The sequence below is a fragment of the Vidua chalybeata genome, chromosome Z (assembly GCF_026979565.1).
Source record: "Vidua chalybeata isolate OUT-0048 chromosome Z, bVidCha1 merged haplotype, whole genome shotgun sequence".
NCBI lineage: Eukaryota > Metazoa > Chordata > Aves > Passeriformes > Viduidae > Vidua > Vidua chalybeata.
The window spans coordinates 7046776-7070611 of NC_071570.1; the positions used below are offsets into that span (position 1 = coordinate 7046776).

At 41.4% G+C, this 23836-nt stretch overlaps 1 protein-coding gene across 1 annotated transcript in view; it reads left to right on the forward strand.

Moving 5' to 3' along the window:
* CELF4 (CUGBP Elav-like family member 4) overlaps positions 1 to 23836 on the forward strand; it is a 696627-nt gene that overhangs the window by 377316 nt on the left and 295475 nt on the right. Inside the window, exon 3 of the mRNA XM_053932292.1 lies at positions 17934 to 17982. Coding sequence (XP_053788267.1) covers positions 17934 to 17982 — 49 coding nt within the window. The remainder of the gene's footprint in view (positions 1 to 17933; positions 17983 to 23836) is intronic.

Below are 23836 nucleotides of genomic sequence, written 5' to 3' on the forward strand. Positions count from 1 at the left end.
GTCTGTGCCCACAGCTGAGCTGCCTGCCCCATCCCCTGCAGTGACACCCTGCCCAGCCCCTGCCTCTCTCATTGCTTCCACTCCGTGTCCACCAAGAATCAGCTGGAGTAAAATGTTGAGTGGGTGAGACCATTTTAGACACAATCACAGTCCTGATTTGACCACAAAACCTGGCAGAGCCTAACAGCAACACAGAAAAGTCTCTTTGAGATAGGCAGAGCTTTTTCAAGGAGCTAGGAAGCTCCTATTTCAGGATAGTTTTACTTTGTTGACCTTCATTTTGGAATCAGAAACAAACCTTTCCACCTTCACCAGACACACCAAATCTCAGATCAATCTACATCAACATGTAAGTTTTACAGGGTTTGAGGAGAAGTGACCTTTAAGTAGAAATGGGTTCTCAACTTTTGCTATCACAGCATTGGCATTTCACTAAAATAAAAGCCTTTATTTCATCTGTCAGTTTGGTATCTGAAACTGTGTCTGGTTCTGTAACCACCTGCCCCTTCCCTACCCCCACCCCCTACCCCAAATCATGAATATACACTGCATATATGTCTTAAACAAGTCTTATGCACAGAAACACACATACAGAATTCAGGTCAAGCTGTTTCATAGTCCTATTTCACAGAAGACTGAAATGAAGCTTCACTAAAATTTCTCTGATATGGTAATAGTAAATCCAGGGAAGGCATCCAAAAGTTTTAATTTATGTTTTATGCTGTACAGAGATGTTCCCAAATAGCATTTCTCCTTTTGGTTGCTTTTCCTAATGCTGAAAATAGTGGACAGTTTCTCAGCTGATGGATACTGCTTCCTTTTACTTGAGTAACTAATGACAGCATTTGAAGAGGAAGGGGGGCTTTGTGTAAAAAAAAGAAGTTAATTAATTTTGGGGGTTTTAATCTCTTTTCTTTTGTACCAAACTATAAAACAAAAATTCTTCGGGAGCCAGAACATGTACCTCCAGTAATCGAAAGAGAGGCAAGGATCTGACTAATAGATATTACGTTCCATTATATGGTCTTGAAGTCAATAAACATTAGGTTACCTTCATGCAGTGAAAAAAGACCAGATTTATTAAAAAATCTTATCTGGAGGGTTTGCATTTCAATAGGATGTGAATTTGCATATTTTAACAATAACCTCCCATCATTCTGTCTGATCTGTGCTCAGTTGGCCATACAGATCACTTTATCTTGAATAGATTATCACCGGTTTAATAAACCCTTCATAATATGCAGGTATAACAATGGTACTTCATTGGATAAAGAAGGCATTAAAGTTCTTTTTCTGGAAATAGGGGTGGCCCAGCTAGTGATTAACTTTATACCTCTGTACATCCCTGTGCTGAATACCGATTGAAGGAGAGTATTCCCATTATTCACATTCAAAATGGACCAGCTCTTCAGAGTCCCTGTTAACTCCTCCTTGCCCATGGCAGCTGCGGAGAGGTGGGAGTTTAAAAAGCCAAGGCTGTCAGGGATTTTATCACCAGCAGTGGCCTTTACCTGGAACATCAGGAAAAGCTGACTTTCTTCCCCCAGGTTGAGTCTCTCACATGTGCAGGGTGATCAGTGACAAGAGGTCTCATGAAGGAGGCACCATCTCAGTGCTAGCTGGAATTAGGGTCAACACGCTGCTCAGCAAAGGGCCAAAAAGGCTTTTACGTAAAAAAAATCTTAGATAACCTGTTTTCAGTGAAAAATAAGCATTATTCTTCCTTATCGCTTCTCACAGGCTTTTAGTTAGTGACCACTTCCACTTTCCTTACAGAAGTTCATGTTCCACTGGTTGTCCTTTACAAGGGATGAGTCCATCCCACAGTTCCCGTGTCCCACATTGTTGTCTCAAAATGTTTGCCTGGGAGAAGCACACTCAGACCCTCAGCAGGAGCGCCAAGGAGTCTCTGCCAAACCACAGGGCTAGCTTTTGCCTCCTGCAGTTTCCACGGAGACAGACTATTATTTACATGTGCCTGCAGTTCCAGGCTCCTGGCCACCCTTCTCGTGAGACATAGGACAGAGCATTAGTAGCAGTGCAGCAGAGACAGGGGCAAATATGATTTTAGTGTTGTCCTGCAATTTTTGATTTCTTCATTTTTGCTTCTTTGTTGACATTTGCACCCTGACTTGAAGTAAACATGATACTCTTCCTCTCCAGGGTACTCAGTGCAAAGCAGGCAGCCGTGAGCGTTAACTGCCCACACACACAGCTTAGACAACCCGCAGGCTACTGTGGCATTAAGCCCGAGCTTGTAGACCTTAATGAGAGATAATGTTTGCTCAGGACCAGCTCTGTGGTCATGCAGCCTTGGGGTCTGGGCTGCCTCACATCTGACCAGCTGGGAGCATAGGAATAATGAATTTAGGGGCTGAATGTGCATGCATGTATGAGAAATAGAGAGCATGTCACACACGCATTCCCCAAGACACTCCTGAGAGCAACTAGAACTTTTCACACTCTCTCCATCCCCTGTTTTCTTTTTCTCTGCTCAAGCTGTGTTCGTGCTTGCTTTTCCAAAGCTCCCATCAGGAGCTTTTTGCTTCACAAGAGCCAACATGCCGTTGTGCTGGCTGACAGTGGGAGCACAGCAAGGCTAGTGAATAATGGAAAGTTATTGACCTATAATAACCTGGCATTATTGACCATAAATGATTTAGTTAAAGTGCATACACACACACACACGCACACACGCACACACCATCTCACGTGAAGGAGCTGAATTTTGAATTTCGTTTGTTCAGCACTGGCTCAATGGAGCTTGTCACAGGGCATTTTGGCCTGGCATGAAATTAATGTTAATCAAAACATCTCTGAGGACCCTCTAAATAAGATTCTTGTGGGGAACAGGCTCAATACCTGCAGCCAAAAGCAGATTGTCCTGAGTCTTTACTTGAGGCTCCATGAGAGCACAAACCTTTCATGAACTTCAGCAGAGTTCACAGATTTTAAGGCTGAAGAGGAAATTTTCATTAAGCAGTTTTGACCCCTGCCATAAGGCAGTCTAGAGACTAACTACCAGGACCAATAACCTGCCACCAAACCAGAGCACAACATTTAGGGAAAAGGAAAAATATCCACTTTTGATGTCAGATTTCCCAATTTCCTATTATTTTTTCTTTCTGCTGAGCCAGCTGTTCTCCTCCCAAGTGCTGACATCAGGTCCTTTGGAGTCACAAAGTACTGGTTGCCCCTCTGGAAAGCATACTCAGGGTTCATGGCTGGCCTCAGGTGCCCCTCTGGATCCACAAGGTCAGGCATTACCCCCCACCCACCCTGATGAGACTCCAGCACCTTCCTGTTCCTGAATGGAAGCTTGTGGAAGTGCAGGTGTCTGAGTTGGTGAGCTTGGCTGGGTCAGATGACTTGAGTATCTGTTTAGCTGAGCCAGATTTCTGAACCAGGTATTATAACCCCAGCCACCTGCAGAATTGCCATATGCCCTCCTAAGATGCCCATCTTTGTGTCAGCATCTGAATTTTGTGCCTGGCCTTTATTATGGAAAGTTCCTGCCCAGGATTTGACAGGTGAAACTTTGCAGCTTGGATCTGTTCCTGATTATCTATCAGTGCTCTTCAAACAGCCATAAAAGCTTCTCATTAGCTTTGTGGGCACTGTTCTTTATACACAAAATAGCCATGCCACTGTGCCTGGCTTTCTTTGTTTTCTCAGAGTCAGAAGGATGAAAGGAAGGATTGCTTTGGTTTCAGATTTGCCTGACTGGGAGCTCTTGAGAGAGGATACAAGAATAAAATTTTAACTCTCAGTAGCGCTGACCCGTGGTAAGGAAGCAGCTATGAATTGCCATTTACAGCACAGAAGAGTGTCACAATGCAGGGATTCTTTCCCTTGCTTTTCCAAGATCAGGCAATATTCCCCACTTACTCCAGCAGGCAGTGGTAGCACCTGGAGCTACTCCCGCAGTCCAAAATCACTGCAGACAGGCAATCACTGAAGTCAGAGGTGCGATCCAGTCTGTGTACTGAAGTAACTAACTTTTGAGTACATTTTAAGTACCTAATGAAGCAGGCTTCCCGGAGTAAATCCTTAATTTCTCCATCTAGGAAATTGGGTTTGCATAATTTAGTTGTTTAAATTTAGGCAGCCAAGAGCTCCCTCTGGAGGTCTCCAAGCAGCCCTTTCCTCTGCATGGGCACGGCCAGGCACTTGCTTCAGAAATGCAATTTCAAGATGTACCTGTGATTTCAGCACAAGCTAAGTTTTCCCATTCAGGAAATAGGGTCTCCCCTAAATTGTCCAATTTTTCTGCTAGAACTAAAGCTAAGCTAGGGGGCAAGGCCAGCTGGAAAGGAACATCTGGATTTCTCCCTGAAGTCAGGCAAGGCACACAATATCCTGAAGTAGATCTGCTTGTCACTGGCAGCAGCACAGTGCCTTACCTGTATGTGCACACCATCACACACGTCTGCATACCCCTGAGACCAGCCCAGAACACCAGATGTGAACCAGCCCACAACTTTTTGAAGGGGGGCAGAGATGGGGATGCTGACCTCCTAGTTCCTTCATGGAATAAAACTGTGTCTGGGGAAGTTCAGCCTAAACACTGGGAAAAGATTCTTCACTAAGTGGGTGTCGGTCACTGGAACAGGCTCAAAAGAGCACCAAGCCTGTCATAAAGGAATATCTAAACAATGCTCCAAGTCACATAGATGAGTGTTAGGTACACTAAAATGATTAAGGGCCCCTTACAACTCGAGATTTTCCATGATTCCATGGCTTTCAGCTCTGCCCTTCCTTCCTCTCTGTGTAAGGTACTGTTATACCAGCATTATCCGTGCTTTGATACCTTAGATTCACAGAGCTTCTAACAAATATAAATTCCCCTTTGCACACACCCCATTTAATCAAAACCTTGCTGGTTTAAGCAGTCTGTTTTATTAAATTACCAACCTATGAAGCCATTAACTCAATTAGAAGCAGCAGTTCTGTAGTCTTGAACAACCAAGGGGTAATATTGCAGTGGTAGACGTTATGCGGGTATGGCACTTTATAATAACAGTGAGAGCTCATATAGCATCTTAAAACTTTACAATTTTGTAGGAATAGTATCTAATTAATCCTCACAATGGGCCCTGAAGGTAAAGATTATTGTCTAACCCCTTTTTCCATGGAGGAAACCTAGTGGGGAAGGAGATGATAGGTAATAGACTTTGGAAAAGCATAAAAGGCTGTATCTTTCCACAGTCTGCATTCAAAGTAAGAAGGTTCCCCAAATTGCTGCTTTCCTTCAGAGCAAATCAACACCAAGTGACCATTTTCTCTCTTTCTTGTCCCCATATTGTAACGTGTAATGGGTTGAGTTAATTTTTTAAAAATCTTTTATTTTTTGGAAGGAGTAGAGGTAGGAGTGTAAAAGTAAGTAACACCAAAGTATTACTAAAAGCTAATACTAAAAGTAAATAAGACAGAAATATAGATGATAAATAGGAAAAGAAGCAGGACTTGATTTGAATTTGAAAAAGAATGTGACATATTTAGGATCAATATATTCTTTTAACAAAATACTGAGAGGAGAGAAAAATCTGAAAACAATGAAAATCAAATAATGTTTCTAATAATTAGCATTGCCAACCATAAAAAATGCATCAGTCATAAATTATCTCAAGCAATCCTGTATGATAATATAAATAAAGGAAATTTATTTTCACTTTTTTGTTTTCTTTGAGTGATATTTTGCACATTAAGATTTTTCTTTCATTCTGGAATTAAAATTCTTGTTAAAAAGTTGCTCAGGTCCAGAAGTTGAGGATTTAAGGAAAGCACCATATGTCAGGAGACTGATGGTAAAACCCCAAAAGCTAGAAGCTCTGGCAGTGCTTGTAAGCTGGGCTATATCAGGGTTACCTTTAAATGCAGTGAGGTTTGCATTGTACCCTTATTCAAAGAATTAATGAGTAGTTTATTTAAAGTAGATGATTAAAAAAAAAAAAAAACAACGATTGTTCTCAGTGGTGATGGTTCCATTTTATCTCCTTTCATATTTACACCATGTAGCACCCAATTCACACTGCAGAGAGAGAAAGTACAATCTGGCCCAAATTTTCAAATATGCTCAGCACCCAGTGGACCAAAATCTTTTAATTATCTCGCTGTGCATTTGAGAACATCCTACGTTTGAAACAGAAGGCTCCTTAAGTAGTGTGATTTCTTGCTCGGTTTCCCCCTCTGCATTTTTTTTTTTTTTTTTTTTTTACTGTCAGCATCACATCTCAAGACTATCTCTGTGCTGTGATTTCGGATAGATCCTGCTAGGAAGCACAAGTCTTGTTTCTCCCCCCAAGCTGGTTCAGACATGTCAGTGTTGCTTGGGCTTGCCACTCATCTGCCCAGGAGCACCAGGGCCCAGGAGCTCAGACACACACTCAGCAAAAAGTTAATGGCCACAGCCTCCAGAAAGTTCATAGCTGAACTTTCCGTGTCTCTGACCAACGCTCTCTCTTCAGCCACAGCACAAGGGGAAGGAAGGAGGAGAGTGCTGCTCGATGCAGCTCTTGGTGAGGTCCCTCTGCTTTGCCTCTTCCAACTTAATCCAAGCTGAACCTTCTGTGCGAGCGAGTGAGGGGGTCAAGCTTGCAAGCAAGTGGGAATGGGGGTGATGGGGAAGGCAGTAAATAACTTTAAATAACTTGGAGCTATTGGCTGTGATGCCAGAGGTGGCACGCTGCTTCCAGCCACTAACACATGTGGACAGGTGAACCTTTACACCAAATCAATCATCATATTTATTCTAATTGTATCGTAATAGTCCCCCAGGAGCTCAGTTCAAATGAGCTTGACATTATTAAAATTTTAATGCCCAGTTTTCATAGCTGAATGAATATTTAAAGGGTATGTCCCAGGCTTAAGTTATGATGATGAAGAAATTAATGGAATGTCTTGTTTAATGCTTTGGTACATGTTGATGCAAAAAAAAAAAAAAAAAAAAAAAAGTGGCTGTTCAAGGCAGAAAAGAAAGAAAGGCAATATTTAGGCATAATTAGAGGAGGAAAGCATCAGTGATGCATTAGTATCAGACACCAGTTTTGTTAGATAGCTCTCAGCAGAGGGGAAATATTTATCATTCAGGAGGGGTGGAAGTCAGGGTGCGGTCAGGGACCAGAAGAGAAGCAGCTCCACATGAATGACAGATCTGAAACCAATCTCTGGGAGTCTCTGACCACATCCCTGCATAGCAGAATGAGCTTGCTAGCCTTTGTTGCCTGGAACAGAGAGAGAAAATCACCGTTGTTACCCAACCAGGGTGTTTGTTTATTTTAAGTACCCAGATCAACTTTGAAGGATGGCATAATTAATCAGCAAGACTCATCAGTCTGGTAATTATGTTACAGATAATTGTCAAAACATAGGACCAGATGATACCAGTTACACATAGATGGGAGTGAGACGTAGCTCCTTTTGCACTGGAGGAGGACCTGATACAGGCTGAAGCTGGTACAGAGAATTGCACTGAGGGACTGAAATCTGGAGTGATTGTGGGGTTTTGTTTCAGTGTTTGTGTTTGGGGTTTTTTCAATCCTTCCATCCTTTTCCCAATTCAAGAAATATGTGGGAATTTATGGATTTTTGGTTTTCTCCTTTTTGAAGGCTCTATTAAAATTTGAAAAGTTCCAGCTTGTGGTATTCATTTACTGTTAGAAACTGAGGACTAACTTGAGTATCTGAATGGGCTTAAAATCACACCCCAAATGCATTTCCAATCTGTGAAGGAGGGCAGAAGAATAAGTTAATACTCTAAGTCCCTTCACAGAAAATTTTCTCTAAAGGGGCACTATCAAAACTAAGATAATCTTATTCTTCTTCTGAGTGTTTCCTTGTTTGTTTTCTTTTTTGTAAAATTATTTTTTATTTTCATTTTGCCAGCTCAGGAGCCCTGATCCAGTGCACAGCTAAAGGGGCTTATCATCAGAACAAAGTGTTCACGCATCTAATTTGAGATGTGATTTCAAACCAGCTTAGACAAGTCAGTGGATAAGGTGGCATGGCTGCTGGGGGTTCTTCTGCTCAAATGGAACTTGTTTCAAGCAGTCTAAAAAAAAAGATTAAACTTTATTTGTTTGTTAATAGAACTGAAAGGAGAGCACAGCCGTAACACCTGCATAGGATAGGGATACACATTTAGAAAGAAGCTGTTGTGCTGCAGAAATGTCAGAACATTCTGGTTGGAATAGGTTTAGGTCTGGGCCTCCTGTTGCTCAGAACTGAAGTAATGGTCTGCTCTCTGTTTTACTACAGGAAGCAGGTGACTTTAACCTTTGAAAAAAGGGAAATTAGGGTAGAAGGAAGAGAGTGAACACATTAACCTCAAAAGCAGGACTAATGGCAGGGGAAAAATACTTCTGGCTCAGGATGGATCTAGCCCAGTACCAAGGAAAACCCTGCTTAACCTGGTGAGAGCGTCTTTCAGTTCTTGGGGAGGCTGTGTTTAAAGTCATGCTCTGAAGCTACCTGCACATTTAGATCAGTGAGAGAGCCTGTATTTCATGGTCCTGGCAGTGGGTGAAAGCAGCTAGTTAATTTACACAGCTTACTCAGTTGTTTGTTAAATGGCAATGCTGTGGAAAGCATTTCTCCATAGGCAAAAGGGCTGGCTGTGGTTCTTATCTTTGTGGCCAGGCATACAAAGCTGCAAGCACAGAAGGTCTAATCTTCTTGGATGGACAGTGGCCAAGGTCTTTTTGCACTCAAAGCACTGGAGTCAATGGAGCTTGGCCTTGCCTAAAGTCTGCAGAGTCAAGCCAAGCAACCATTAGTGGCAAAGGCAAGGTTTGGGTCTTGCTTCAGAAGAAGAGATAAAGCTCAGAGAGGGAAGAGCACAGCAGGAAAGTTCCAATAGCCAGAGGTCATGGGCTCAGGATAAGGTAGAGACAAGAGCAGATGTTCATCTCCTAGTGAGGGAACAAGGGTTATGTCTACAATGCCTTGAGGGATACAACTGTCTCTCTGATCTGATTGCTGCTCTGCTCATGTCTGTGCTGAGGAGTCCCCTGGGGTCTGTGTGACCATGGTGTGCCCCACATGCAGAGAACACCCCACCTGCCCAAGAGACAGCAGCAAAATAGCACCAAGAGCACCTATGGGACCACTGGGATGTGAGGTCTGAGGGGAGACTTTCAGCTGGGAGGTGCAGACAGAGAGAGATCCACCAGCAAAACCACGTTAACAGAGCACATACTGCAAAACTGATCCAGGACCCTCAGCACATGTTCCCATCACTCATTTAAATGCTGTGTTGCCTTGTACATGCATTTAGCCATCTGCAAGGTAAGGATCTGTGCTTCTTTGTTGTGTCCATATGGACTGCCTTCATATGCTGGGGGAAATGGAGTGCTCAGCCTGAAAGAAAGGAGGCTCAAGGGAGACCTTGTAACTCTAAAACTACCTGGAAGGGGGTCATTGCCAGGTGGAAGTTGATCTCTTCCCGCAGAGGAAACAAGAGGAAAATGGTCTAAGTTGTAGACCTGCTAGGGCAGGTTGAAGTTGGATATTAGGAAATATTTTTTCACCAAAAGGATGGTCAGTCATTTGGTTGAAACAAACAGACTGCCAAGGGAAGTGATGGAGCCGTCATCCCTGGAAGTGTTCAAAAATCTTGTAGATGGGACATTTGGGGGGCATGGTTTAGTGGTGGACTTGCCAGTGTTGTATTAACAGTTGGATTTGGTGATCCTAGAGATCTTCTCCAACATTAATTATTCCATCATTCTATGACTACACTGTTGCTCTCTCTTAAAGGAGTTTGGGATTACAGCATCTAGGCTGAAAGAGAGTGAGGTCTCTTTCTACACAATGCATGCTTAGTTGGCAAATAAAAAAAAAGTTAACGATAGGGAAGAATGATTTTTGATAGAAGCTGTATGGGTACATTTTAAAATTGGATGCAAATTATCTTGAAATAAACTCATGAGGGAAATGAGAAGAAAGATGGGATTGTGCAAAACTTTTCCCTACTGATACTAGGGAAGCAGGGATAAAATGACAGCAAAAGACTGACTTAGTTTTATATTAGAATCTGATGTGTTTATGAACAGAATTTCACACTGTGGTTGCTCACAATATCAGCAAAGAATGAGATTTAATGAGCAGCTTGTTCACTCAAGAGTTATACCTATGCTGTCAGGATACACATAGAAATAGACCTTTTTATGTAGCTTAGCATGACCAGAAGGCCAGTCCTGGGACTCTTTACATGCTTGAGTGTACTCACTAAATGTTCAGGGATTTCTCACTCGTATAAGTGGTCTGGGGCTACAGACACCTTTTCAAAAGCCATCATCCACAAGATACCCTTCTTTTCTAGGAAAGAAAGGTGGAATTCAGGAGCTAAGCAAGATCCATGAGTGCAATAAACACACATCTGGGTGATCAGGGCATCATCTTCTGTCCTTAGTCACTAAGGTACCTTGTGGCAGCACAACCTACCAAAGACCATTTTTACAGTGTGACTGACCAAATCTTTAAGGGAATCTCCTGCTGTCTCTTTCACATGCAGACTTGCATATGAAACAATATTTATAAGATATAAATGCTAAAAAAACCCTAAACAAACAAACAAGCAAAATGCTAAAAAGGCAATCCTGCTTCTCTCATTTTGGAAAATGAGGCTTTGTTCCAAATATCCTGTGTTTTGTTCTCAAACATGCTGAAGACTGAGTTCTTCCTTTACCCTACCCCACTTCATTTAAAACCAGAGACACCAGAAGATTAAACACTGCATGCTCAGTTACCCCAGGAAAAACAAAATGATTTGTTGTATTGGAAAGACTCTAGTTGCCTATTAACAAGATTAGCAGTTTCTTCAAACTCAAGCCCAAACTGTTCTGTGAGGAAGAAGTTTTGTATTTGAAGCCGCAGGCTTGTGCACATGAGCAAGAACTAACTGGAGCCCCTCTAGGTTCATCTACACACAGGAGAAAAGGAGAAAGATTAATCAATAGTTAGACAGATGGGTTATAATGTGTTTTATATGATATATAGAAAATACTCTTAGAGAGCAGGGATGGTCAGTAGCAATCATTCTCAGGGGTAGCCACCAGAGCACTGACTGATTTGGAAAGGTCAGACCCTTCAGTGGGGTTTTTTCATATTTCACACATTGCCATTTCAAGTCTTCTCATCTGTTTGTGTACATACCTATGGCACACATCTCAACAGGCAGGGAAGAGGGTGGCGGGAGGAACTGAGTCCTTTACCAAGATGAGGTTTGGGATAGTCATTTCAGATGCAATGTATTACTAGCAAGGTAAACCTATGTGATTTAGTTTGGGGTTTTTGTTTTTTTGGTTTTTTTTTAACAAACTTTCTAAAATACTTCCTCTCCCCACTCTTTTGTTAATCCAACATTGTATCAATTCGGAGTGCCCACAGTAAATGTGGTTAATGTGTAATTACACATCAATCCATGCAAACACAGCACTTACCTCTATTCCCATGGGGACAGGTTTTTGCTCTATGCATTACAGCTGAAATAGACAAATACAGGAGTCTACTTGTGTAGCTAACCTGTGGTGAAGAAACCTTCCTGACTCTGTAGCATTTGGAGAAATTTTCCTGAGCTGAGCACCTGAGCCCTGACTTTTTTTTTTCTTCAGAGAAAGGAGATTGCTTTGGATTCATGCTTATGGCTATCTAGTTTAGATCACTGTAATTCAATTATGTCACTCAGAATCAGGTACAGAGTGATTTACTTGAACTTTGCAATTACACATACACAATTCAATTGTAGGTGATTTTCTTGGCTTTTCCAACTTTGACACTGATATACTTTGCATTTCCTTAGGGCCCTCTATCAGGGCAGATTTTGTTCAATGCTTTAAAAATTATGACCCAGTCCCATAAACACATTCCTGCCAATACCTTTGCTCATATAAATAGCTGTATTGAATTCAGAGAAATTACTGTTGTGCACATGGCAGACTCAAAAAATACTCATGGCAGACTCAGTTGGCAGAAATGGTAACATGAAATTCCTCTCAGTGTTTTGGGGAGAGATTTTAAACAGGAAAACCTGTCCCACCAAAGTGATACAATTTTCACTTTCAGAAAACATATTTTCTGAAAATTTCAGAGCAGATATTAAACTATTCCTAGCTCCTATTAACATCTGAGCTATGTCATGAGACCATCAAGAACACCGTTTTATTTTTAGGGAAGAAGTTGCTCTGGGATTTTTTTTTTCCATGGAGCTAACCAGCAACTACAGAGATGCAGGAGTGCCCAATAAACATTTTCTAAGACCTACTAGCTGGCATCCTTCATGATTAGGTCACAGTTGAGTTTCATCATCAATTTAGGGGGCTGATGCCTGAACAATACCAAACACTACCCAATATCAGTGAGTGTGAAGAGTTTGTTATTTGCCATTATATCTGTCCACATAATTCAAGCATCGAAATGACTGGATGTTTGTTTATTTATTTATTTGTTTGTTTGTTTGTTTAAAATCAGAATTTAGATACTGTATTTACCCATCAACCACCTTCCTAGTACATGATGACATGTTTATCTTCATTATGTAGATAAAAGGTTGATAAAGAAGCAGGTGTAATGACATGTCCAAAATCACCCAGAAACCCAATAGAGAGCTGAAAACAGGCCTTGCCAGAGGTTAGCACCTCTACTTCTTTACACTCTTTGGAAAGTTCCAGAAACATGGGCAGCAGAAATCCTCTCATCATGGCTTTTGATACAAACCAAAGCCCCCAGTATGTCCTCAAGGAGTATTCAATTTTTTAAGACCTCTAAGGATAGTGGAAAGATTATTATTATTATTCAGATGATCACTAGGAAAATATTCCATGGTTCTATAAAGCACACAAGCTCTAGAATAACCTTTTGTCTCCTGAAGTGAAATCATCCTTAAGCACAACCAGCAGATTATCTCTCACATACCTCTCTTCTGCTTGGTCATGATCTTCCTAACTATTACTGGCACTTAATTCATCTTCAGTAATCTCCTCATCTTTTCCCTTTTTCTTCCTGTCTCAGAGCCCATTTAAGCTATTCAGGACAGCTCCATATTTTTGAGATGGTTTTTTATCTTTTTTTTTTTTTTTTTTTTTTATATCTCTGTATTTGTCCATTCTCAAGTAGAGTTTTAGATCTACTTAAAAACACAAGGTACATTGATGAGCAATGAAAAAAGCAGGTGAGACAAGAAGGGTGGTAGGAACAGTGGGAGGAAGAAAGATGGAGACAGTGAGAAATCAGTCTCTGCTTCCTACTCTTCTTTCCCAGGTGATCCTTCTACCTGCTCTAAATTAATATCAAAGCCAGAGGGAGCAGAAAAAGGTTGGTGGGAGAAAAAAACGACAACCTTAGGAAAAGAAAAATCATGATGCAGAAAAGCGTCTGTCCCCTGTCTAATTCCTGCAGTGGCCTGTAGCTGATGGTGCTGAGAAAAATACAGCAGCAAGCTCTGACATTTCATTTCTGTGGAGAATTGAAAAAGGGCTTGCTATAATTCATCGCTTCTTGTAACTCAAACCCTTTTTGACAGGGGTACCTGCGCTGTCTTTTAACAGTGGCACCACAGTGGCTGTAATTGGACATGAAAAATGATGTTGTGTTTCTGCTTGCTGGGAGAATTGGGGTGGGGGTAGGTGGGACAGTGGCAATTTGGTGTGAGATGGTGACATCTGGAATAATTTGGATGGGTTTGTTTTTGGCAAAAATAAAAAGGAAGGACAACCCAAAAGGAAGGGTATGAAGTGTAGCAAGTATGTTCACCTTGCCTATGGTTTGCAAAGGTGGTATTCATCATAGATGAACGTGCAAAGAATCACAGGAAAATGAGAAGTGTGATGCCCATGAAGTTCTAAGCCCACCATCAACACAAATATTTATGGCATTTGTAAGAAAAGGACACAACCCCTCTTCCTGAAATAGGCCTATTCACAGCTGCAGTGGTTCTTCTTCCCAGTACAGCTGGGGAACCTGAGCCGCCGGCTTTTCCGGACTCCACACTGGGAACACAGCTGTGCATAAAACTCTCGTGTGCCATTCTCTCACCACCTCTCTGAAAACTGTGCCTATATATGTAACCAGAGATTCAAATTAAATTATTTGGCTCTTGCCTAAGTCTCTGTGCCTCAGTGGTCCTCAGCACATCTTTGCTACAAAATTGTTGTTGAGCAAAGCACTTCAAAGTAAATATTTGGCCAAATGGGACTCTGAATCATGAATGAGGATAACCATTGTCCTGATTTATAATAGTTTTATAACTATAGAGCATTCTGGTACCATAAAGTCAGATATCTCCATATTATGGAAAGAATAGAAAATTGTAGTCAGGTTTTAAAGGATGGTAGAGAATTTAAAGAGGAGATGAATGCTTTTGAGACTAACAAATGGCAAAACAATTTACTTCTTTCTCAGTGGCACCCCAACAGGGATAGCACAGAACAAGGAAGCATGATCATATTTCAAATGAGAGCACAAAGAGCATCCATGAGCAGAGGAAAGAAGGACCACTGAAAGGATAGGAGTGCAACACAACCTAGAGGAAAGCCTAGCAGTTACACTCACTCCATCTACCAGTTCAGATGTTGGGTCAGCCTGCCCTAAGTCTTTTCCCATGCAGCCAAATCCCTTTTGAAGCCTTCTAGTGACAGGGTTTAATAACACCTTACAGCCACATCTGTAATTTCACAGATCCCAGGTGGATTTCCTGATGGTATTAATCAGATTTGCTGTCTGGCATATATTCTTTCTCCTGTCACATTCTCAGGGTCCACCAAGACAAGACACATATTAAAGATGTCCATATCAGTATTTCCCCAAACACTCTTCAAAAAGCTTCATTTTGGACTATAAGCTTTGGTTTCATTCCACTTAACTTATGGCCATTTCCAGATAAAGAATAAGCAGGGAACTTGAATATCTGAATACCCTTGTCCCCAAGAAGGCGTTTCCCCAGAGTTAGAAAGCTACATTGTTCTGCCATTTTATTTCCCCCCTTAGCCCTTTTCTAGTCCCTATGACAGGTCCTTGCTCCCAGAGTGTCTGTATAAAAAAAAAAAAATTCCATAGATGGAGAAAGGAAACTTAATTATTTTCCTCTCAGTGTTCTTCCCTATAATTGGTGTCTTTCATGTCAAGATGATCTCAATTTGTATTATGGGCTCCGTTCAGGCAGCACTTTCTCTTTGGTCTATAAAGAAATTGTCAAGTGTATAAATCATAGTGTACATTAAATTACACTAGCCTTTTACTTATTAATTTCCCCAGTTTTTTCTTCCTCTGTTGGATGCTCATTCTCTCACTCCTTTTTTTTCCTTTCTTCAGAACTGATTGCTTTTTATCAGAAAGAAAAAACTAAAAAAAAAAAAAAAAACCAAAACAAAAAGCATCCAAAGTCCAAATACATATTTGCCTCATTTCATTTTTGCCAAAGAGTCTGATAACTTCCTCTGCCTTGTGCAAACTGACTTCATTCAACTCAAAAAGAAGGATGAAATCTGTCTAGTTCTTCTCAAGGCTGGATCCAAAAGCTGCTTGAGTTCAGTGCAAATTTTCATGGACCTTAGCACAATTCAGATCAGTACTTATGTGGGTAGATTTATGGAATGTTCTGCATCTCAAGGCTGTGTCCATTTGGACTCCAGACTTTGCTTCTCAAGGCTGTATGATGCACACCTCCTGTAAATTCCTGGCTACTGTGACTATTTCTCTTACTGACTGCTTGGGATGCAGGTTCTGTCTGTCTTGTAATGAGCACCAGAGACCTCTGATCCCCCTCCTCCGATAATAGGGGTTGGATTAGTCATAGGGCTCCCATCAGGAGCCCATAATTTGGAATAAGGGGGCAAGTGTTAAAAGTAATCAGGAGTCGAGTCAGACGTTGGTACGTGGATGGTCAATACCAACCTGCTGCAAACACGAACAGTCAGAGGTTGAGCAGCTGAGGGAAGCAAGCAAGTAATTTGGCTTCATTACCCTGCACATCAGAGGCAAGGTGGGGTTCATCTCAGCTAAGTCTAAATGCAAAGACAACCTCCATGATCAGCAGAGAGGAACAGGAACAGGTACTGCAAAAGACCATACACGGTTATGCCTCAAACACCAAGTTTAAGAGTGGCTTATTTACACTTTCTACACGTTTGGAGTTACATGACATAGAATACTCTCCTCACCTGTGTGGTGTCAGATCTTTGAATGTGTGTAACAGCTAGCTGCTCATATGTAGGTATAAAGGAGCCCTGTGGCAGGATATCTGTCCTGCTGCTGCTGCTTCATACATCACCTCTGCCCTGCTAATACCTGTGGTAACTATGTGAGCAACTGGTCTTTGCAGTGGCAGAAGCAAGGGCTGATACAAGGTTTAACAATTACCAGATTCTTTGTTGGTTTTAGCACTTCAGCTGTCTGGATTTTGTTGGATGGTACAGGCATAGAGGAGAGCAGAAACTGCTCAGTAGCATCTGTAGCCATGGATCTTTCTCTTCCAGAGTATGAGTCTAACTGTAGTCAGTTTATGGATAAGTACATTTTCCTCTAGAGACAACAATACAGCAGGATCTGCTAGGCTCTTCATCATCTTAACCTACTCGTCAGCCAGCTTGATAACTTGTTGTTACTAAAAATGTGTGCAGAGCAATTAGAATAAATCTAACTTATTATGAAGCACTTTCCAAAAAAAAAAAAAAAAAGGCAAAAATTAGGAAAAAAAAAAAAGAAAAAGAAAAAATAAAACTAATGGCCTTGCTGCCCAGCCATGATTAGCCACAAATAAGGGATGGATTAATTCCCTGAAGGCATTCTGTGATATTCATCAGCCAATTTGTGGTCTGACTTTACTGGGAAGACATATGTTAGGAGATTACTATTGCCTTCTGACCTCGTGCTCCTTGTGATGATTATTTGAACTTGTACTTTCTTTGTTGGTTGACAAATCAAAAAGATACTTTCATTCTGCTCAGAGGTGGTCACACATAAAAAGATATTTTGAATATCCATCTGTGCAGGGTATTGATTGCTTTATGTGACAAGAAGTATGAGGCAGGGAAGGGCTTTCAGACTAAATTCTTAACTGGTTCTGATCCAGTCTGCATTTCTGGCTGTTGACAGGAGGGGTATACCCTCATCCCTGTTCTTCAGGCATCCACATCATGTTAGGCACACCCAGTGAAGAACATTGTGAGCATCTGTTGCCCTCTCTCCTGGGAGTGAGCAGCTCTGGGGATAGTGATGGTCCCCAGTGATTTTGTTGAGTGAGAGAGGGGTAATTTGAATAACAGAAACCTATTCACAGCACAGTGGCAAGGTTTTTAAACCTACTTATATTGTGATATGAGAAAGGAAAAATATATCTGAAAAAGCAATAGAAGGAACATCTGGTCCTCTACTCCCAGAAATTCTCAGTATCCAATCCTCCTGCAGCCATGTGCACAAATTAGATCCAAATCCAGGTTTGAAATGGAGGCTGCTATGTTACACATGACTATCCTACTGAGCTAACAGTAGAAGTGGAATTAGCTTTTCAATTTCCTTTCCATCATGCCAATCTCAAGAAATCTTTGCAGTTTAAGTTTCACTGGTCCTGATGGTCTGACAAAGCATTTTTTGCCCTCACGCACCAGTGTTTCCAGAGGAAACTATTAGAAATTTTAAAAGTTACATTTAAAATTTCATGACCTGTGTGAAATGAGTCAGATCCCTCTCCCAATTGTTTTGATTGTGATTCAACAAAGCCACTGTCGGGTAAGAGGAGTGACACTGATTTATTTGCCTCAGACCAAACCGCAGCCTGCACTGGTTAGTCCTTTGTTTACTAATTGCTTTTTTCCCCCCCTCGTAGAGTGAATTCTGGTGCTAATTATGATGCACAGTAAAGAAGCAAAGCCAGCCTCTCTCTGTATATGAATGTCTGACTCCTCCATTAATTACATGTCTGTCTTTGTTCTTCCTTACAGATGAACAGACCGATCCAGGTGAAGCCAGCGGACAGCGAAAGCCGAGGAGGTAGTTGACTGCATTGCTTTCAGCCACAGTGCTAAATATAATTGTTGTCTCTGGCTTCTCTCAGGCAATGTGCTGATCAATTAGTAACGTAATCACTGCCAAAGAAATTCCCTCCACAGCAAAGATTCTCTTTATTAAATCTTCTTTACTTCGTCTCACTTTCCTCATATTCAATTATTATTTGATTTTAAAAGGCAGGCAGGTGCCAGCGATTGCCTGAGAAACAAATAACTGCCTCGTTAAGAAGTGAAGCATCAGGCACTGACTTAACAAAGTTTAACAGCAGTGGACAGCAATGGGGGTTTTTCAGGCCTATGTCAGGCTGAGCTGTAGAGGTGTTTAATTTGGTTAGCATAAAGCAGATATTTTATGGTTTCTCTAACCATGTTGTTTCTGCTTGCACTAAAGCGTCTCTACTTCTGGAAAAAGCAAATTCTGAGCTGGCAGAGGTTTCTGCACCTGTATCAGCTTATCTGGATAAACCTGTTGTGAAAACTGAAGACTTCTCTCAGACCCAGGGAGTTATTCAGGATTTGCACAGGTATAGCTGAAATCAGGAGCTGGTATTTTGCTTTTCCATTCTACACAGTGGATTTGGAAGGCTTTGTTAAGTGATTGTTCCATAGATCACCAGTGATGAGGTGTTTCCTGTAAAAGGTTTTCTACTTGAACTGATGTGGTGATACTTCACTGTACTCTTCTAATAGGAGCCTGTTTGTCAGATCAAACACACAGATCACTGAGAGAGTGTGAGATGGTCTGTTATGCTGGATAAATTACCATCCTGCTATTTTTTTCTTGTATCTGTACATTTATATATATATACACACACATATATATAATGACATGTTCTCTTCCTCTCTATCCCTATCTCTTTGGGAAAAAAATAGAGAGCCTTTTCCTCATCTTTTCAGTAAAAACCTCTAGTGCTTATGTATCTGATAAATGTGGGAGTAGATTTTGTCATTTAGTAACGATGTGGCTCTTAGATGTCTGAAAACTTTTCAATTTTCACCATAAATATAAACTCTTCTTCATTTGTGGGATGACTATCTTTGTGCTGGCATCAGTGGAAATCTCCGGCAACAACTATTTAAAAGGAGAAAAATGCCTCACAGAGAAAAGGCACCATGTTCTCTGTGGTAGCATTCTCTCTCTTCTCATTTGAAAGCTGTGGATTTCAGGGGCTTTGGCTGCATCAGTGTGAGGCTGAGACTCAAGTTGTTGGAAGAATTTGTATATAGCTTGTAGTTAAGGGGCTGGTGTTACAGGCTGGTGAAACCACCGGTCAAAAAAGGCTCTGTAAGGACTGGCTGTGGTGCCATGTAATTGCAGAATTGCGTGTAATTCCAGGAGAACTGAGTGCTGGAAAAACACCAGAAATCTCAGAGATAAATATTGCCCTTTCAGAACCTCTCTAAAGAAAATTTTGGGGAATTTGGTTAATACAGGGCAGAAAGAATCTTATGGGATCTGGCAAGTTCTGCATTCAAGGGCCAGGTCACATTTCTGACTTGCAACAAAGATGTGTCACATCTTCCAGCATTGTCCAGTAGTTTTTAATAGAACCAGGACAATTTCCTCCCCTTTCGCTCCTTGTCTGATGATCTGGCTCTGTGTCTGAGTACGACTGGATAAGCCATGGGCAGTTGTCAATGCCAGTCTCCTAGGGGAAAACGCAAAGGCTCAGCTGCCTGGGCAAATGAGGGGACATTAAGCACATTCCAGTGGAGTTTGTGCCGACAGCGAGAGTGAAGGGAGGGCCTTTTGTCCATTTAATTAGACATACCAAAAAATAATAATTAGGCTGGCCAATTTGCTTAGTGCGCCTACAGGGTATGTAGCTCCCAATCTTTTTCTTTTTTTTTTCTTTTTTTTTTTTTTTTTTTTAAATGCAAATCAGTAGTAGAGAACACATGCCTGGCTCTCTGGGAAGGGTTTTCAAACTCCTTTGCTAAGAGCAGCTGCTTTCAGGAGCAGTGGTTTGAACTGCAAAGGGCTCCAGTGGCAGCTTGATTCCACATTATCACACCCGTGGTCCCCTCCCCATTGTATTTTAGCTAATTATCTCCTCATCTTACACAAACCTCATCTTTTACCATCCAGTCTGCTCCCATATTTCTTCTGTCAGTGGTGATCATAATGCAGAGGCCAAGCGGGTGCTCTCATCATTGGCGTGAAAGACACGTTGTCCTAATTCCCCCTTGACAAGCTGCTTCTGGGCTGGTGATGCTACAGGACGGCATGACTCAAGGGCAGCTGTGGGAGAAAAGAACAATTGGCACCCAAGGGAGGCATTGTATGAAAACTTACGTTCTTCAAGAGCCCACCGGTTAAAGCAGGTGCAGCAAACAGAATGCTAAAACGAAGGCCGCCTATCTTAGGAGCACATCAAAAGGCTTTATTAGGGCTGCAAGATAAAGGTCAACCTGAACAACAAAGAAACTTAAGTTGTACCTTATTATACCCTGTCCCTCCATCAGGATGGGACATAGGGGAGAAGCGGGGCTGGGGAGATGAAGCATCTCTTCCACACAGCACAAGTCTTTGGTCTGCCCAAAATCCACGCTCTGGATTATGGGGAATACACAGCCTGGATTAAGGGGAATTCTGGTGCCAGGCCACAGTGTTAATGAAAAAATGCAGTGTTCCCTGGAACTGCAGGTTACAAGCAGGTTTTTACTGAAAAAGGTGAGCAACATTCTTGTGGAAGTGAGATTGTGTTTTCTTTGGAACAAATACTTGCATTTTACTAAAACATGAATCCTTGAATTTTTCAGCAAGTTCTTCCACAAGTAAAAGGTGATGAGAGTCACAGATTTATTCTCTCCTTCAATCAGATTCAGCTCAGCTTTTCCTGTTGTTCTGAAGTCTGGTTTTTTTTGGTCTTTGACCCTCCCTATATCCTAATTCTCAGTTGAAATGAAAGTGAGTGCTAGCATTTAGTGTGTGTGAGCTAGAATTTAGACTATTTAAGTTTGGAAAAGTGTTCAATATATTGTTTGGCAAAAATTACAGTCAACCAACCAAAACTGACGTGGTGAGTGCCCCTTAATAGTTTTTCTGGGTTTATTATTTTGTTACTCTCCATATTGTACTGTGAGCAAGACAAAGAGTGAAAACCTTTTAAACAAAAACTGTCATTATTTACATTTGCTTAATCCCATGGGAAATAGAAATTAATGTGTCTCAATATATTTCTCTAGGGAAATAATCTAAATTACTGGGAAAATTTTACATTTTACATTCCTGCTTGTTTGTGCATGTATGTGCATAGCCAAGATACAAAATGTTCTATAGGGGTACTCCTTCTACCAAATACTTCATGAAGCTACAAATACCTGATCAGAAGGTCAGAGTCCTTTGAAATTTTATACTTTAATACTTACAGAATTGATAGAATGTGATAGAAAGTGAGCAATTCTATATTTTGTTCTGAAAAATCAGATTGTGAGTCTAGCTCTATTAAGGATACCTTATAAACTCTCATTGGCCTTTGTTCTGGCCAAATTTTATCTTGACTATATGGAAACTACTTTGCCAGAGATTCGTTAGTCCAAAACAGTTTAATGGATGTAAGTTAGAACTGCACATCAAAGTTTTGAACATAAATAATCCCAACTAAACTGTTAGAATTTGCTATTATTTTCATCTTGGTGGAGGTGGAGGTAGTTTTCCTCAGTTCCTTGTCTGATATTAAGCTCTAAAAATAGCCTGCAGATATCTATCACTTAAAGTTTCTCAAACTTGGAGAATGATCTCAAGTCTGTTTTGTGGTTTGGGGCAGAAGTTTGGAGCCATTTCTTATTTCATCCACAATATCTCCAGCTCTCACTAGGCAACTCTCACTGCAGCTGGCAGGGTTAACCTTTGATAAACACAGCCCCAAGGTCCCACTATGTTGTACAGGCAGTAACATTTTTTAAAAGGAAAGGACTCTCCTGCTGCTCCAGTTGCAGTCCGTTAGTGATGCTTAGATGCTCCACTGCTCCCACATTCCTCTCAAAGGACAGAGGAAGGTCCATGAAAGAAAGCATGCAAAGATGTACACAGTGTGCTACCCTGGCTCAGTGTAAATATCACTACCAAAATGTGTTTCATGGTGGTTTTGGGGTCCTCCAGCATTTTATGGAAGAGAAACAGAAGACTTCTGGACTAAAGGAAGGAAAAGTAGAAAGTGGTTTAGAGCTGAAAGGGTGTAGTATCCTGCAGAGGTGGTGTTAAGAGGTTTACAGGAGAGACTATAGTGCATTGTACTGCAGTGTTTTCTGCATGCAAGAAACCTGCTAAAGTTTCTGTCTGTGCTTTCAAGCAGATTATCTTTTGTGCATGTTTGAGGAAGGTGTGTGCTGTGTCATTTTTTGCTGTTTGGCAGCTGGAAGGCTTGGACTTTGTATTTCAACTAACTTGCAGTATTTCTCTATCTGTTGCTTGATGTGCAAAATCTGAAACTATCTGGTCATGGTTTATTCCAGATTCAGAGCAAAATATTCAAGAACTGAATTAGAGTTAATAGCAAAACAGTGTGCCTTGCTCATGCACAATTTTCTGCTCCTTTTTATACCCTTCCATCAGCTTGGTAATGATGACGGGGTCAGAATGGCCTCTCCACATTTTCTAAGCCAAATTTTCGTTTGGGACAAAAGCCTTAATTCTTACTTCATGCAGGTAGTTTCTAACTTGTTAGCTCTCTGCTGCAGTTAGCAAGGTAATCTGTCCTAGGTCCCAGTAATAATTTGTTAGTCAGTTGTTTTCCATGTGACCAATCAGAATTACGCAGCTTGTGCAGATGGCTGAAACCTCTCAGGAAGCTTCCTATCCAGGTGCTAGCTACATCTAGGCCTATTTAGTCAAGCAAGACTGGTTGCCCTCAGCTTAGTTTGGCTTCACACTTGCATAACTGTCCCACCTGGAATGATTTCCTTCCTCCTTGGAAGCCCTTTGTAAAGAATCAGTTGGTTGCTCAGATCTTTAGACCAGAAAAGTCTGAGGGAGACATTTAAGGATAAGAAAGCAGAGGGCAGCCTTGACAGAGCTCAGCATCTTCTCTTCTGCCCTGCTGAAGGCTGGGCTGTGCCTCTGTGCAAGAAGTCCTGAAGTCTGGGGCTATGCACGTGTCAGAGTCGCACCTCTGCAGCTCTTATCTCTTCCTTAATTCTGATCCACATGTGTTGCCTGTAACATCAAGCTCTTTGGAAGACACTTTATTAGCTGTTTCCAATCTTTCACCTTAAAAAGATTTCCCACCCAAGAGGCTGAAGAGCAGGTGGAGGGAATATCCTCCTCAAAGGTGGCAATCCATACAACTCAGTTTTATGTGGCCTGCCACAGCTTTTTCTACAGCTGCTCATCTTTTGTTTTTCTCTTATTTTCTACACACAAGTAAGCAGGTGGCACTGGCAAACCATTTAGGGAAAAGATAATTTTCTCCCATCTCCGAGTTGGGGAAAAGATCTCAATGAACACATCTCCATTAACTCTTTCAACATCACAATGAGTGCAGTACAGCTCACATTGGTCTTTTATAGCTCAAGAAGAGAACGGCACAGACAGGGATTGCAAGGATCACACCACACATGAATCCCAGCCTTTGCTGAAAATGTTGTACTGGAGATGCTGACTACTAGTTGAAGAGCAACATTTACAAATTGTATGAACTCTGAACTCAAGACCTCTGAAAAAAATAATTTTCTACACCTAGGGACTCATATTCCCTTTTCTTTCCCTCAGTGTTTACAACAGTCGAAAGAACATCTCTCTCCCCTCTTGTCATCCCTTGCAGTCTGAAAGGAGGTTCACAGCTGCATGTCAAATCCTCCTCCTAAGTCTCATACATCTCCTCTTCCAGATCTTG